Source organism: Schistocerca nitens, chromosome 11, assembly GCF_023898315.1.
Source record: "Schistocerca nitens isolate TAMUIC-IGC-003100 chromosome 11, iqSchNite1.1, whole genome shotgun sequence".
In the NCBI taxonomy this organism is placed as follows: domain Eukaryota; kingdom Metazoa; phylum Arthropoda; class Insecta; order Orthoptera; family Acrididae; genus Schistocerca; species Schistocerca nitens.
The window spans coordinates 195,700,397-195,715,080 of NC_064624.1; the positions used below are offsets into that span (position 1 = coordinate 195,700,397).

The 14,684-nt window shown below is 38.2% G+C and overlaps 1 protein-coding gene across 1 annotated transcript in view; it reads right to left on the bottom strand.

Moving 5' to 3' along the window:
- LOC126213446 (uncharacterized) overlaps window positions 1-14,684 on the bottom strand; it is a 168,638-nt gene that overhangs the window by 51,145 nt on the left and 102,809 nt on the right. The window contains exon 6 of the mRNA XM_049941191.1: window positions 4,943-4,980. Coding sequence (XP_049797148.1) covers window positions 4,943-4,980 — 38 coding nt within the window. The remainder of the gene's footprint in view (window positions 1-4,942; window positions 4,981-14,684) is intronic.

The window sequence follows — 14,684 nt, forward strand, 5'->3', positions numbered from 1 at the left end:
CTTCTCTAGTCAATCTTGTCCTTGGGTAAGAAACCCTTGCTCTCTTCTGACACCGGCTGGGTGAGACCAACACATGTCGCCTGCAGGGGATGCCCTAGGATTGTTTGAAAATTTTACTTGTGCCTTTTCACCCATGAACTTTCATCATTTTTATATTATTTCCTATTCCTCTGCCAGAGCTGTGGGAGTAACAGTGCTTGACAATCACAATCCAACAATAAGCTTCAACCAGCAGACACAATTCTGCATTCAGATATGCTTTGTTATTCTTTGAAAGTGAGCTACTATGAGTAACATTAAGTTTCAAGCAGTAAATGGGGTGTCGTGGCAGGAGAAAACAAACTAGAGTACGTCTGACAATAAAACTAAAGATCTTAAAAGAAACAGACCATAGTGTATTGAAGAAATGAACAGTTGCCTAAAGTATGGACTTGCCAAATCTAGCTTACTTAAAGACCATGAAAAAATTCTTAATGTTGGTGTGTTTGGTTCTAGGTACAAATTCAAACAACTTTGCAGAACTAAATATGAGTATGTTGAAACTGTACTTCTAGAATTGTTCAAGCATACACATGCTTCCAATGTACCTTTAAGTGGGCCTATTATTCAGTCAAAAGGAAATGAGACTGCAAACATTAAGACAATCAAGATTTAAGCTGTTCAGCTGGTTGACTGTATCAGATGTTCAATGTCATCAGTGATTTGTGGTGAAGCAAATAATGTTGATGAAGGAGCAAACAACTGGTGGCACAAATATTAGCAAAGGAGAGCAAAGTGTGCTGCATGTGATGTCTAGGATTTGGAAGAAAATAGACTTTTTCCAATCTTTTCCCCAGTAGTACCACTGAAATAAGATGACAAATGCCTTTGTGGAGCATACAATAAATAGTGTTTAACTGTTGTGCTCATCTGTAATTCACACGGCAGGGATCAACGCTGTCACTGTGTAATCAGCAAATCCGATAACTCATGTCATTTTAAGATCATAAACGCTGTTACTTTATCTAGCATCTACTGCAGGGCTGGCCAAATGCTGCACAGTGTGCAGACGTGCGGAAGTGCTGCACATGTGCGTACATGTCCGACAGCGAGATCTGTTATTAGACATGTGTCCTAAATGAACGGAGGTGGCTCCATTTCCCTGTTTATGTGGTACAAGCAAGAGCACCACATACCCAGTCTCTTTTACCCCTCGTGACCATAACTTTGACAGAGAAGTACTGAGAAATGGCAGGTATTGTGAAAAAGCAAAGGACAGGTGAGCTATGTTCTCAGTTGTTTAAAAATCACTGGGAACTGCAATTCTTTTTTGTAGCCATTGGTGAAAACTCACAGTGTTTGCTGTGCCGCCAAATAATAGGCAGCCAGCATAAGTTTTCAATTGAAAGACACTACAATACATATCACAAAGACAAGTGTAGTGTACTCAACAGTGAAGAACGGCAAGCAAAATTAAATGTCCTTAAGAAAATGGATGAGACACATCAACTTCATTTTACTGTACGTCAAAGTAACTGATACTTGAACTCTTAGTTTCTTGTGTTACATTTGTGTCTATTTTACAGTATGCTGTACAATGTACTGTTTTCAATTTTCCAGAATGACAACCACACTAAATCTTCACTGCGAGCAAGTTTTAAAATCGCATTAAGAATTGCACAATCTGGGAAACCCTTTTCCGAAGGGGAGTTTGTGAAAGGGTGTCTGATTGATGCTACAGATCCTGTGTGTCCCACAAACATTAACAGGTTTCAAGAAATCAGTCTATCCAAACAAACAGTGACAAGACGTATCAGTGCTATGGCTGGTGATGTGCACAGGCAGCTAATAAATAAGGCTAAAGACTTTGTTGCTTTCTCTGTTGCACTCGATGAAGCAACAAATCTTACAGATAAAGCCCAGGTTGTGATATACATACGAGGTGTCGAAAACGTACTTTGTGTAACAGAGGTCGTTTTGGACTTAGTACCTTTGAAAGGGAATACTACAGGTGCGGATTTACTCCAACCTGTTGAGAAAGCGATTGATGGTGTCGGTATGGACTGGAATCGGTTAGTCTCAATGATCACAGATGGAGAACCATCAATGCAAGGCCATCAGAGAGGACTCATAGCACGGATGCGCGAAAAGATAGGGTGCACAGACAAGACATCGTATGGAATTCACTGCATTCTACATCAAGAGGCACTTTGTGCAAAATCAGTAATGTTAGCAAACGTCATGCAAATTGTGATGCATACTGTAAACTATCTGAAGACAAATGGGGTTACGTATCGCCAGTTTTGGCAGTTATTGGAGGAATTAGGAGCGGAGTATGGCGACATACCTTACTATATCAAAGTATGCTGGCTCAGTCGAGGTAAAATGCTGAAAATATTACTTGATTTGCATTTGGTCTTTGTAACATTCTTACATGACAAGGGAAAAAGTGAAGCTATGTTGGAAGACCCTTGTTGGATATTAGACCTTGCATTTCTCGTGGACATTACGTCTCACATGAACAGCCTGAACGTCAGTATGCAAGGTGAAAATATTTTAATTTCTGACATGTTGGAAAAAGTAAATGCCTTTGAAAGGAAGCTTGCGCTTTGGGAGAGCCAGCTATTGATGGAAAACACTGCACATTTCCTGACTCTTGGACTGGTCCATGAAAGTGCTAGATTTCAAGAATACATGTCAATAATTGTAAAAATTAAGGAACAATTTCGAGCACGATTTGCAGATGTTACGAGTTTGTCTCATGTCATTCGCCTCTTTACTCGACCATTCTCGTCGTCAGTTGAAGATGCTCCGAATGATCTACAGATGGAACTGATCGACCTACAGTGCAATACAAGACTGAAGGAGAAGTTCTTTGCAGTGCGAAGTACAAAAGAATTCTACGAACATTTTTCACAACAAGAATTTCCACGCCTGCCCGAGAAGCCGCAAGAGTTATGTCCATGTTTGGGTCGACATGTTTGTGAAAGATTTTTCTCAGTGATGAAAGTGAGTAAATCAAGGTTACACCCAAGCATAAGTGATGAAAATCTTCGCAACTGCTTGTGTTTGTCAATGAGCCGTGCTTTTTTGCCCGATATTAACTATATCATTTCTCATGACCAGTGATAAACGTTTTTGGATTTATTCCTTTCATAATTAAAAATTATTGTTTACTAACTGTGCATTATTGCCTCATTCTGCTCCACGTTATATTATTATCAGAAAAACTGGTCATTAAACCGATTGTTTCAATGTATACTTACATTTAGGGGATTTTTTTTTAATGTGTGAAAGGCTACACTCAGCTGAAGTCGATAAAACATAACATTCATCTAATTGCCGGTTATTATGCAGATTTCAGACAGATCTGATGAAAGATATAGCATAATGGTATTGAAATAACAGATGATCATTGAGGTCTACGGATATCATTCCGTTCAGAGGTCAGTGAGACAGAAATTATGTGGGTGTAACTGAGGATACCGAGAATTAGTTATAGGAAATCTTGCATTAGTTTAATGTTATTTGAAATCATGAATATGGTTCGTTGGAAGTCACTAAGTGCTCTCTTCTTAAATACTAGATCAAAACCATTATGTGTATTTATGTGCTGTCAGTCAAGCTGACTTAATAAAAACCCACGGTTGTTAACTGTATTACTTGTCTTACTGGGTTAAACTATTAACATAAAAGTAGAAGTCTCAATGAGTAGACTGTGACAGTATTTTAAATGTTTAATATGCGAAATACCTTCCCATGGTTGGCTTGCATGCTGTGGAATGAGCACTAGAATGTGCCGGTACAGAGTATCCCAGCAAGTGGATAAAGCGACATGCACTACATGAACGCTGATGGCTGCAGCGTGCACGCTGTGACCCAGAAGTTGCACATGTGCAGGAGCACCGCACGTGTGCAGAATTTCTGGCCAGCCCTGATCTACTGCCACTGTAAGAAAGATCATCATTCTCTAAGTTGCTACTTACATTTAACAGTCGTAACTGTGGCTGAGACTAAGCACATTATTCTGTCATTGGACAGATGTAAAGCCAATAATGTTTGTCATTTTAACTTAACCAGTTTAAAGGTTCACTTTTTCAAATGCAACAAATCATCATCTGCCTTTGGATAAAGGCATTAGTGCTCATATGAAGAGATATTATTGCAAGTGACTTGTGAGAGCTGAAATTCAAATGGAAAGTCAACTTGGATTTTGCCTGATAAAATAAAAACTCTCTCTGCATTCTAGGAATTTGTGTAATCAAAACACATACAGAACTGTTTTAACAAAACCCAAACACAAAAAGACACTAGCCCTGTTGACATGATGATTATGGTATCTCTTCACCTGATGAATGGAATGTTCTACAAGATGTAAAACATGGAGTTAGTTTTGAGGAAATTGTTGTCACATGTGCTCCAATGAAAGCTGATGTGCAAACAGTTGTGCCTGAGGTGCAAGAAATGTCATCAGAAGAAAGTGATGAGAAAAATATCAGTTTTCATACTAACCAGGAGAAGTTAAAGTCTTGAACACTTAAGAACATTTTACAGAATCCATGCATACAGTTCACCTTGAAGTTACCATCCATTTTCGTTCCCATCTATGACAGCACAGAACAAAGCATTTTTTCCACTAGAAAATATGGGTGAGTATATTTTTTCAAGTTACAGTACAACAACCAATGAAAGTCTTTATCCTCCTCATGTTTATTTTCTGTGTTGTAAACTGATGCTATTTTAAGCTTGATGTGTATGGTAACACTGTAAACTTTCTTTTTAATCTTCTGACATAAGAGAACAGTGGGCACTGTAGTATTTTCTATGACAACATATTATCCAGTAGTACAAGTGTACTGCAAATCCCTTGGGATTAGTGATAACAAGAGTTTCATGTACTTCACTTGGACTAAATAAGAATTAATATTTCTCAAAAAATTCTGCAGTAAAAGTAGCAACTTACCTTACAGTATCAGATGCATATCTTGTTGGGTCTTCCATCTGAAACATTACAAGAAATTACCAGTAATTTCAACGTGATGAAACAGTAAATATATAAAATTCTATAAACACGTACCATTGCCTCATTGTTTCAAAAGAAACTGTAGAAATTATCAAAACTGATTCTAATGTAAGTAAGAATTCACACCTCATTTCAACATTTTGTTTTTAGTAATGCAATTAACTATACAAGCCAGTGATTCGGTTGTAACCATACTTCCCACTTGATACTTCAGAAAGAAAAGCAACCAGAAACATCTTTCATGTGTCATACACACAAGTCTTGCATGAAAGCCTTTTTTTTTTTTTTTTTTTAAAAAAAAAGTCGTTCAGGCCATCACAAGAGATTCTGGGAAGCCCACACCAATATGCAAAGGTGAGTCAGAATGTGTTCTAAACTCATCCACAAAATTCAAACCCAAAATGAGTTACAGGCTTCCATCATTGGATACATAAATAATAATAAATGTTGACAACTCAAGCTAATGACAGATACTATCAATTAACTAAAAATTAAAATACTGGTATTACAGAAGACCGGATTTACAAATGAAGAAATATCACATTAACATCTGTGTAGACTCTTCAAATGGAAAATTGGCAAGAAAATCATGAAAACTAGGTGATACCTATTTTTCTAATTTATTCATAATTAACAATTCAGTTTTAATCTGCCCGGAAGTTTGATATCAATGCAGACTCTGCTGCAGAGCGAAAATATTGTTCAGGTATTCTGTACTTCAACCACCACAAATTTTGTTACCACAGTTCGTGTGTAAATAAGCTGTACAGAATAATTAATGCACATGCTCCACTCAATAAGGAAAACAAGAGCAACATAGACAAAGCACAACAGAACTGTGAATAATATGGTGAGGAATTAGATGAGGTGCAAGAGAAATATAAAATTTTATTATCATTTTGTAATGCTAAAACTGGTAACAGAAGTGGAAAATTTCTGATTTGGAATTCTGTTAAACGTATTTATTCACTACTGCAATTTTGACTATTTTGCACAATCTCAAGTGTTAGATCACAGCAAAGTAAATGAAAGTTGTTAATTGCCACACGTGGTGTATGCGCAGCTGAAACTGCCGAGGACAGTATGAGGTGAATTTTATGGGAATTACTGCATTAAGTGCTATGTTATGTTATAGATATATAGGTGACAATTATTTAATTTGTGTTATAAAAACGAAACATGTAATTATGGCTGACATGAGGACAGTGTCCTTTTAAAATTAACAGTTGTGGATTTACACTTCACAGTGAGCTGTCACTTGAGAATGGCACAGCTGCCATAATCATAACTGTGAATAAGTGCATTTAATAATATTCCAGGCTGATTATATATAGGATGACTATAGACTTAAGTTAACAGGAAAAACAGTAAGACATGCAGGAAAATTGTTGGTAGCCATCCTCGTGAAAAATATCAAATGCAAATAATGGACACAAAATTCAAAAAATTATCTAAAACACATGGGTAGAGAATTTCATTTACATAATCTGCCAAGAACAGAGCAGAATTCCAGAAAGATAATAAGCTAATGAGTGTTAGAGCCAGAAAGGAAATGCATGTAGAAACTGTTCATTGCCTTTCAAAAATAAAAGTAAGATTTCTGGTACAGAATAAGTGAAAAGCATATTCTCAAAAGATTCAAGGATATGACACATTGAAATTTAAAAGTACTACAGAACTTATGAATAGCCTGGCAAAAATGGATTCAGGGAACTGGGAAAAGTAAGAGAGGAATTAATCTGTGCAGTAGATGTGATGCCAATAAAAAAGTTTGCAACAATGGCATTTGATCAAGCAGTTGAAGACAGACTAAAAGTCTGATAAAACTGTATACTTAAAAATATCAAGAATAATACGAAGAATATAGGAACATCAAAAAGGAAACAAGCAAAATTACCAAAAATGCTAACACCACATATTATCTTTGTGAAACAGAAGAATTACCCCAGAATGTAATGCCATGTCGCATGTGAAAAAATAAGCAATGTAGACTAATTTTAGAGTTGCACTATCACTTATAGCAGACACTGTTCCAATGATCAATATACCAACATTCAGCTTTGGAACAATATCCTAAACATGGGCTTTCCAACTTACCATCCATATGAAAAGTTAGGAATTTAGATTGCAGAGATATAAACATTCTGTGTAATCAAAATGTCAGTTTTAGTTGAACTGTGTATTCGAAACTAAAAAACTGAGTCTTATGGTGATTTAGCATAAATTTATTTTCTGCAAGGCATGATATGTTTTGAACTGCACTATTTCATACACCCTTGTTGCACTCCATGTCTTTTGCTCCCAAGAAAAAATAAATATTTTAGAATAACCTGACTTTTAGATGACACTATGGTCTTTTTTTTAAATATGAGAGAAACGAATGGTGAGCTACCTCTCTGATTCTTCAGTAATATTTTGTGACCAACATAAAAGATTTAATTGCACCAAAGAAGATGCCTAGTGTCCACTATTTCTTGTTTAATCCATCCAATGCCTGACAGACAAACGAGAATTTAGTATGTTCAGTTGTTAAACCATTTCTAAAAACAAACTGTACATTTGATAACAAATTATGTGAACTGATTTGTACATCTATCTCTATATATACAGACTTCTCAATAACTTCTGCAGACACCAATGACAGAGATATAGGATTAATGACAATATTACGAAAAATGGTAATTGCCACTCACCATGTAGCAGACAAGCTGAATCACACATGGGCACAACAATAATATTGTCAGAATGTAGGCTTTTGGCCAACAAGGCCTTCATTGGAAATGGACAGATGGACTGGACACACACACACACACACACACACACACACACACACACACACACACACACACACAGACTCTAGTTGGTGTGTGTGTGTGTGTGTGTGTGTGTGTGTGTGTGTGTGTGTGTGTATTTCTGATGAAGGTGTTGTTGGGCGAAAGCTTACTTTCTGGCAGTCTTTCTGCTGTGCTTATCTGTGACACAGCATCTCCACTATAAGGGAAGTAGCAACTACTCTTTTCCGTAATATAGTCATTATTCAATTCTGGATTTTGCATTGTTAGAAATAGGATTAAACTTGTCTATATCATCCCTTGCTCCTTTTTTTATAAAGCAGTTTCACTACTAAGTACTTTAATCATTCAGGAAACTGACTGGTCCCAAAGAGAGAATTACAGACATGAATATGTACTGGGCTAGCATATATGACACATTGCTCTAGTGTCCTGCTAGATATCCTACCCTATCCCTGAGAGTCTTTGGTCTCCAGAAATTTAATTATTGACTCAACTGGGGAGATTGTAGGCCTCATGAAGCCACTTTTCAGATTTTCATATAGGTGAATTGGAAAGCCATTTTTAAGAGTGTTATATGATTCCCTGTAGAAATCTGCTATCTTCAGAAAGTGATTATTAAATACTGTTCATATATCTGAGTTATCAGTAACAAAAACATTTTATTACATATCCATGACCCTCTGCTGTTGGCTAGACAATTCCTTCACAACTGCCCATAAAGTTTTAATTTTAACCTGAATATCAGCTATTCTATTTGCATTAAATATGTTTTTGTCTTTCTAATGACACTACACAATACTGCTTGTAATTGGCTAATGCAGCTCCATTGTGACTAGTTCTGATGTTTTGATATACACACATAAAAAAAGTTTTGCACCACCTCGGTTCTGAGAGTTCTGGAACCTGTACAGAAAATTGGAATAGAGATCGACATAAAACATCATTTTCACCCTTTTTATTCCTCATGAAAACCACACACTGCATGTTGCACCACCATACAGCAAGACCTTCAGAGGTGGTGGTCCAGACTGCTGTACACACCGGTACCCCTAATACTCAGTAGCACACCCTCTTGCATTGATGCATGCCTGTATTCGTCATGGCAAACTATACTCAAGTTCATCAAGGCACTGCTGATCCAGATTGACCCACTCCTCAATAGCAATTCAGCATAGATCCCTCAGAGTGGTCGGTGGGTCATGTCGTCCATAAACAGCCCTTTTCAATCCATCCCAGGCATGTTTGATAGGGTTCATGTCTGGAGAACATGCTGATCCCTCTAGTCGAGTGATGACATTATCCTGAAGGAAGTCATTCACAAACTGTGCACGAATTCTCATCCATGAAGGAGAATGCCTTCCCAGTATTCTGGTGATATGGTAGGACTATTGGTCAGAGGATGGGATTCACATATCATACAGCTGTTACAGCGCCTTCCATGACCACCAGCCGCATATGTCGGCGGTCCCACATAATGTCACCCCAAAACAGCAGGAAACCTCCACCTAGCTGCACTCGCGGTACAGTACGAGGTGCGGCTCGAAAAAAACCGGACTGATGCTGGAAAAAACATTTATTTACAATTATTTACAATTTCATGTTATCTCCTTCAATGTACTCTCCTCCTCGGTCTCTACACCGCTGCATACGAATTTTCCACTGTTCATAGCAATGCTGCAGATCATTTTCGGTAAGTCCATACATTACTTCCGTCGCTTTTTCTTTTACTGCTTCAACAGTCTCAAATCTAGTTCCTTTCAAAGCTGACTTGACTTTAGGGAAAAGAAAAAAGTCACAGGGGGCCAAATCAGGTGAGTAGGGTGGATGATCTAAGATGGGAATGTTGTGTTTTGCCAAAAACGTCTTCACTGACAACTCACTGCGAGCTGGGGCATTGTCTTGGTGAAGGATCCATGACTTTTTTCTCCATAAATTGTTCCGTTTTCTCTGTACTCGCTCACATAGGGTAGCCAGGACGCTAATGTAGTAATGCTGATTCACTGTTTGCCCTTCTGGTACCCAATCAATGTGCACAATCCCTTTGATGTCAAAAAAAACAATCATCATTGCCTTGAATTTCGATTTTGACATTCGTGCTTTTTTTTTGTCGTGGAGAACCAGGAGTTTTCCAATGCATCGATTGGCGTTTAGTTTCGGGATTGTAAGTAAAAAACCACGATTCATCGCAAGTAATAACATTTTGTAAGTTTGAAACAAAATTTGATGTTAACACGCTGTTCTTTCTGTACACTCAACATTTTCCGACGCACAGACAAAACGTCAACTACTTAAAACAGACGCCACGGGCAGACTGAGTGCAGGAGGCAGATGAAACTCGAGCAGTAGGCGGAGCGAGAGTCACGTGACAGGCCACGCGACTTTCAGCCTTATTGTATTCATTTTATTGTTTCACCAGTACTAGTCCGGTTTTTTTCTAGCCACACCTCGTATGTATAAGGCGTTCAGCCTGACTGGGTTGCCTCCAAATACGTCTCCGACAATTGTCCGGATGAAGGTATATGCAACACTCATCGGTGAAGAGAACATGATAACAATCCTGAGTGATTGATTCGGCATGTTGTAGGGCCCATCTGTACCGCGCTGCATGGCGTTGCGATTGCAAAGATGGACCTCGCCATGAACATCGGGAGTGAAGCTGCACATCATGCAGCCTATCGTGCACAGTTTGAATGTTACACAACTTCCTTGGCTGCACAAACAGCATTATTCAACATAATGGCACTGCTGTCAGGGTTCCTCCGAGCCATAATCCGTAGGTAGTGGTCATCCACTGCAGTAGTAGCCCTTGGGCAGCCTGAGCGAGGCACGTCATCAACAGTTCCTGACTGCCTCTATCTCCTCCATGTCCGAATAACATCGCTTTGGTTCACTCCGAGATGCCTTGCAGACAGCCCTTCCTGTCACAAAGTAACAATGAGGGCACAATCAAACCACGGTACTGACCATCTAGGCATGGTCGAACTACAAACAAGACAAGCTGTGTACCTCCTTCCTGGTAGAATGACTGGAACTGATTGCCTGTCGGGCCCCCTCCGTCTAATAGGCACTCCTCATGCATGGTTGTTTACATCTTTTGGGTGGGTTTAGTGGCATCGCTGAACAGCCAAATGGACTGTGTCTGTGTTACAATATCCACAGTCACCATCCATTTTCAGGAGTTCTGGGAACTAGAGTGATGCAAAACTTTTTTTGATGAGTGTAATATCCACTTTGTTCTACTGATATTCTTATCCCAATATTCATACACCCAGATTACCTGTTTGTGCTACTACCCCTTTTTTAAATAATGTAATGGAAAGCAACTTACTAAGAGCACAAGAAATGTGTTGTGAATATGTCACTTGACAAATGTGTACCTGAAACATGATCAGATAACAGAAGAAGCAATTGTCAGAACCTCATATCAAAAGTAGAATACTGATTCAGAATGTATTTTCATTCTTCAGAAGAGTGTGTACTTATTTGAAACTCTCTGGCAGATTAAATCTGTGTGCTGGACTGGCACTCAAATTGGGACCTATGGCTTTCGTGAGTAAATGTTCTAGTGAATGAAGTATCCAAGTACAATTTATGACCCACCCTCACATCTTTACTTTTGTCAATATCGCACATCTCCTACCTTCCAAACTTCACGTAAGTTCTCCCACATACCTTATGGGACTAAAAGATCTGGAAGAAAGAACACTATGGAGACGTGGCTTAGCTGCAGCCTGATAGAATGTTTTCAGAATAAATTCTCACTCTGCATCACAATAAGCATGGATTTGAAACTTCCTGACAGATTAAAACTGCATTCCAGCCTGGGGCTCAAACCTGACACCTTTGACTTTTGCGGGCAAGTGCTCTACCAAAGCATGACTCACAACCCACCCTCACAATTTCACCTCCATCAATACCTCATCTTCTACCTTCCAAACTTCACCGAAACTCTCCTGCATAACCTGCAGGACTTGCACTCCTTGAAGAAAGGATATTGTGGAGACATTTCTTAGCTACAGTCTAGAGGATTGTTTCCTGAATGAATTTTCACACTGCAGCCAGGTGTGCACCAATTTGAAACTCCCTGTAACACCTATGGAGTACTAAGTGATAGGAAAATGTATAAGTTCAAATAGGCTGTTTGACATTTGTACATGATTTAGCAATTTTGCAGTGTAGAGGAAGCACAAAAAAAGATAAAAATACAAAATCATTACAAAAAGAATAATTACAAAACTCCTTTGAAAAGTAGACATCATGTGATTAAACAAGCCTACAGCATACAAATCAGGCACAAGGAATGGAGAAGTATTGGAAGAAAGACAAATTTAAGTCATCCAGCCAATTGTAGGGGGAAAAGAAACTGTCACAGTAAGATAATGAAAGACTGACTTCACACTATATGTAACAAAAGAAACTTATAATAAAAAATTCATAGAAATGCAAAACTTCAACACTGCAAGACAGTCATCTGCCCAGAATGGATGAGTACATATGTATCAGAAATTATAATTTTAGGATCAATAAAAGAGTGTGCAAAATCAGGAGAAAAGAAGGAAACATAGTAAAAATACACCAGCAGAGACATTCAAATTAAGAATTAACACAGACTTACACAATCTCGTAGAAGTAATTAGCCTTAATTATGGAACGACAACTTAAGTTTTGTGGGTGTTGTCAAGGAATAAGTCCTAACATGCTGACAAGAAAAAACTATACAGCATTTTGAAAAATTAAAAAACGCAGTTGTCTGAGGAAGTTACATGAAGTTTTAGAATAAAGTGACATAAATAAGCAGAAAAATGAAGACAGAATCAAATATAGAAACACCAGTAAAACAATAAATTGAAGACACAACTAAATACAGAAACAACAGTAAGAGGTGGGAAGATCTCTGAGACAGAACAGTTGCAAAAATTCTAAGAAGAAAAGGACAGAAAAACGGCTGACAGAAAATAGGGAACAGATGAAGGAGTGGCACATTGTTATTATAGAAACTTAGCTAGCTACAATAAAAGAAGAACAAAAAACTGTAGTTCCATGCTTGTAATATGTTTGCAGTAGAGCATATGACACTATATGTAATGTGCATTAATTACAGCCAGTTGCTCACAGTATTTATTATTTTTGTGGAAACAGATATGCAGAAAAGTGAGATAAGATTGTATTACCACGTTATTAGAACTGTAAATACGACCACTCGAAGATGAAAGACAAAGATAATAAACAACACAATGTAAGACTGCAATAACACTTTAGCCAATCTGATGGGTCCTCTGAACAGCAGCAAGAATCATCATAATAGTGTCTGGGATCGGAGCGTGGAATGTCAGATCCGTTAATCGGGCAGGTAGGTTAGAAAATTTAAAAAGGGAAATGGATAGGTTAAAGTTAGATATAGTGGGAATTATTGAAGTTCGGTGGCAGGAGGAACAAGACTTTTGGTCAGGTGAATACAGGGTTATAAATACAAAATCAAATAGGGGTAATGCTGGAGTAGGTTTAATAATGAATAAAAAAATAGGAGTGCGGGTAAGCTACTACAAATAGCATAGTGAACGCATTATTGTGGCCAAGATAGACACGAAGCCCATGCCTACTACGATAGTTCAAGTTTATATGCCAACTGGCTCTGCAGATGATGAAGAAATTGATGAAATGTATGATGAGATAAAAGAAATTATTCAGGTAGTGAAGGGAGGCGAAAATTTAATAGTCATGGGTGACTGGAATTCGACAGTAGGAACAGGGAGAGAAGAAAACATAGTAGGTGAATATGGATTGGGGGAGAGAAATGAAAGAGAAAACCATCTGGTAGAATTTTGCACAGAGCATAACTTAATCATAGCTAACACTTGGTTCAAGAATCATAAAAGAAGGCTGTATACATGGAAGAATCCTGGAGATACTAGAAGGTATCAGATAGATTATATAATGGTAAGACATTTCCAAGGGCAGATGTGGACTCTGACCACAATCTATTGGTTATGAAGTGTAGATTAAAACTGAAGAAACTGCAAAAAGGTAGGAATTTGAGGAGATGGGACCTGGATAAACTGAAAGAACCAGAGGTTGTACAGAGTTTCAGGGAGAGCATAAGTGAACAATTGACAGTAATGGGGGAAAGAAATACAGTAGAAGAAGAATGGGTAGCTCTGAGGGATGAAGTAGTGAAGGCAGCAGAGGATCAAGTAGGTAAAAAGACAAGGGCTAGTAGAAATCCTTGGGTAACAGAAGAAATATTGAATTTAATTGATGAAAGGAGAAAACATAAAAATGCAGTAAATGAAGCAGGCAAAAAGGAATACAAACGTCTCAAAAATGAGATCGATAGGAAGTGCAAAATGGTTAAGCAGGGATGGATAGAGGACAAATGTAAGGATGTAGAGGCTTATCTCACTAGGGGTAAGATAGATACTGCCTACAGGAAAATTAAAGAGACCTTTGGAGAAAAGAGGACCACTTGTATGAATATCAAGAGCTCAGATGGAAACCCAGTTCTAAGCAAAGAAGAGAAAGCAGAAAGGTGGAAGGAGTACATAGAGGGTCTATACAAGGGCGATGTACTTGAGGACAATATTATGGAAATGGAAGAGGATGTAGATGAAGATGAAATGAGAGGTACAATACTGCGTGAAGAGTCTGACAGAGCACTGAAAGACCTGAGTTGAAACAAGGCCCCGGGAGTACACAACATTCCATTAGAACCACTGACGGCCTTGGCAGAGCCAGTCCTGACAAAACGCTACCATCTGGTGAGCAAAATGTATGAGACAGGCGAAATACCCTCAGACTTCAAGAAGAATATAATAATTCCAATCCCAAAGAAAGCAGGTGTTGACAGATGTGAAAATTACTGAACTAGCAGTTTAATAAGTCACAGCTGC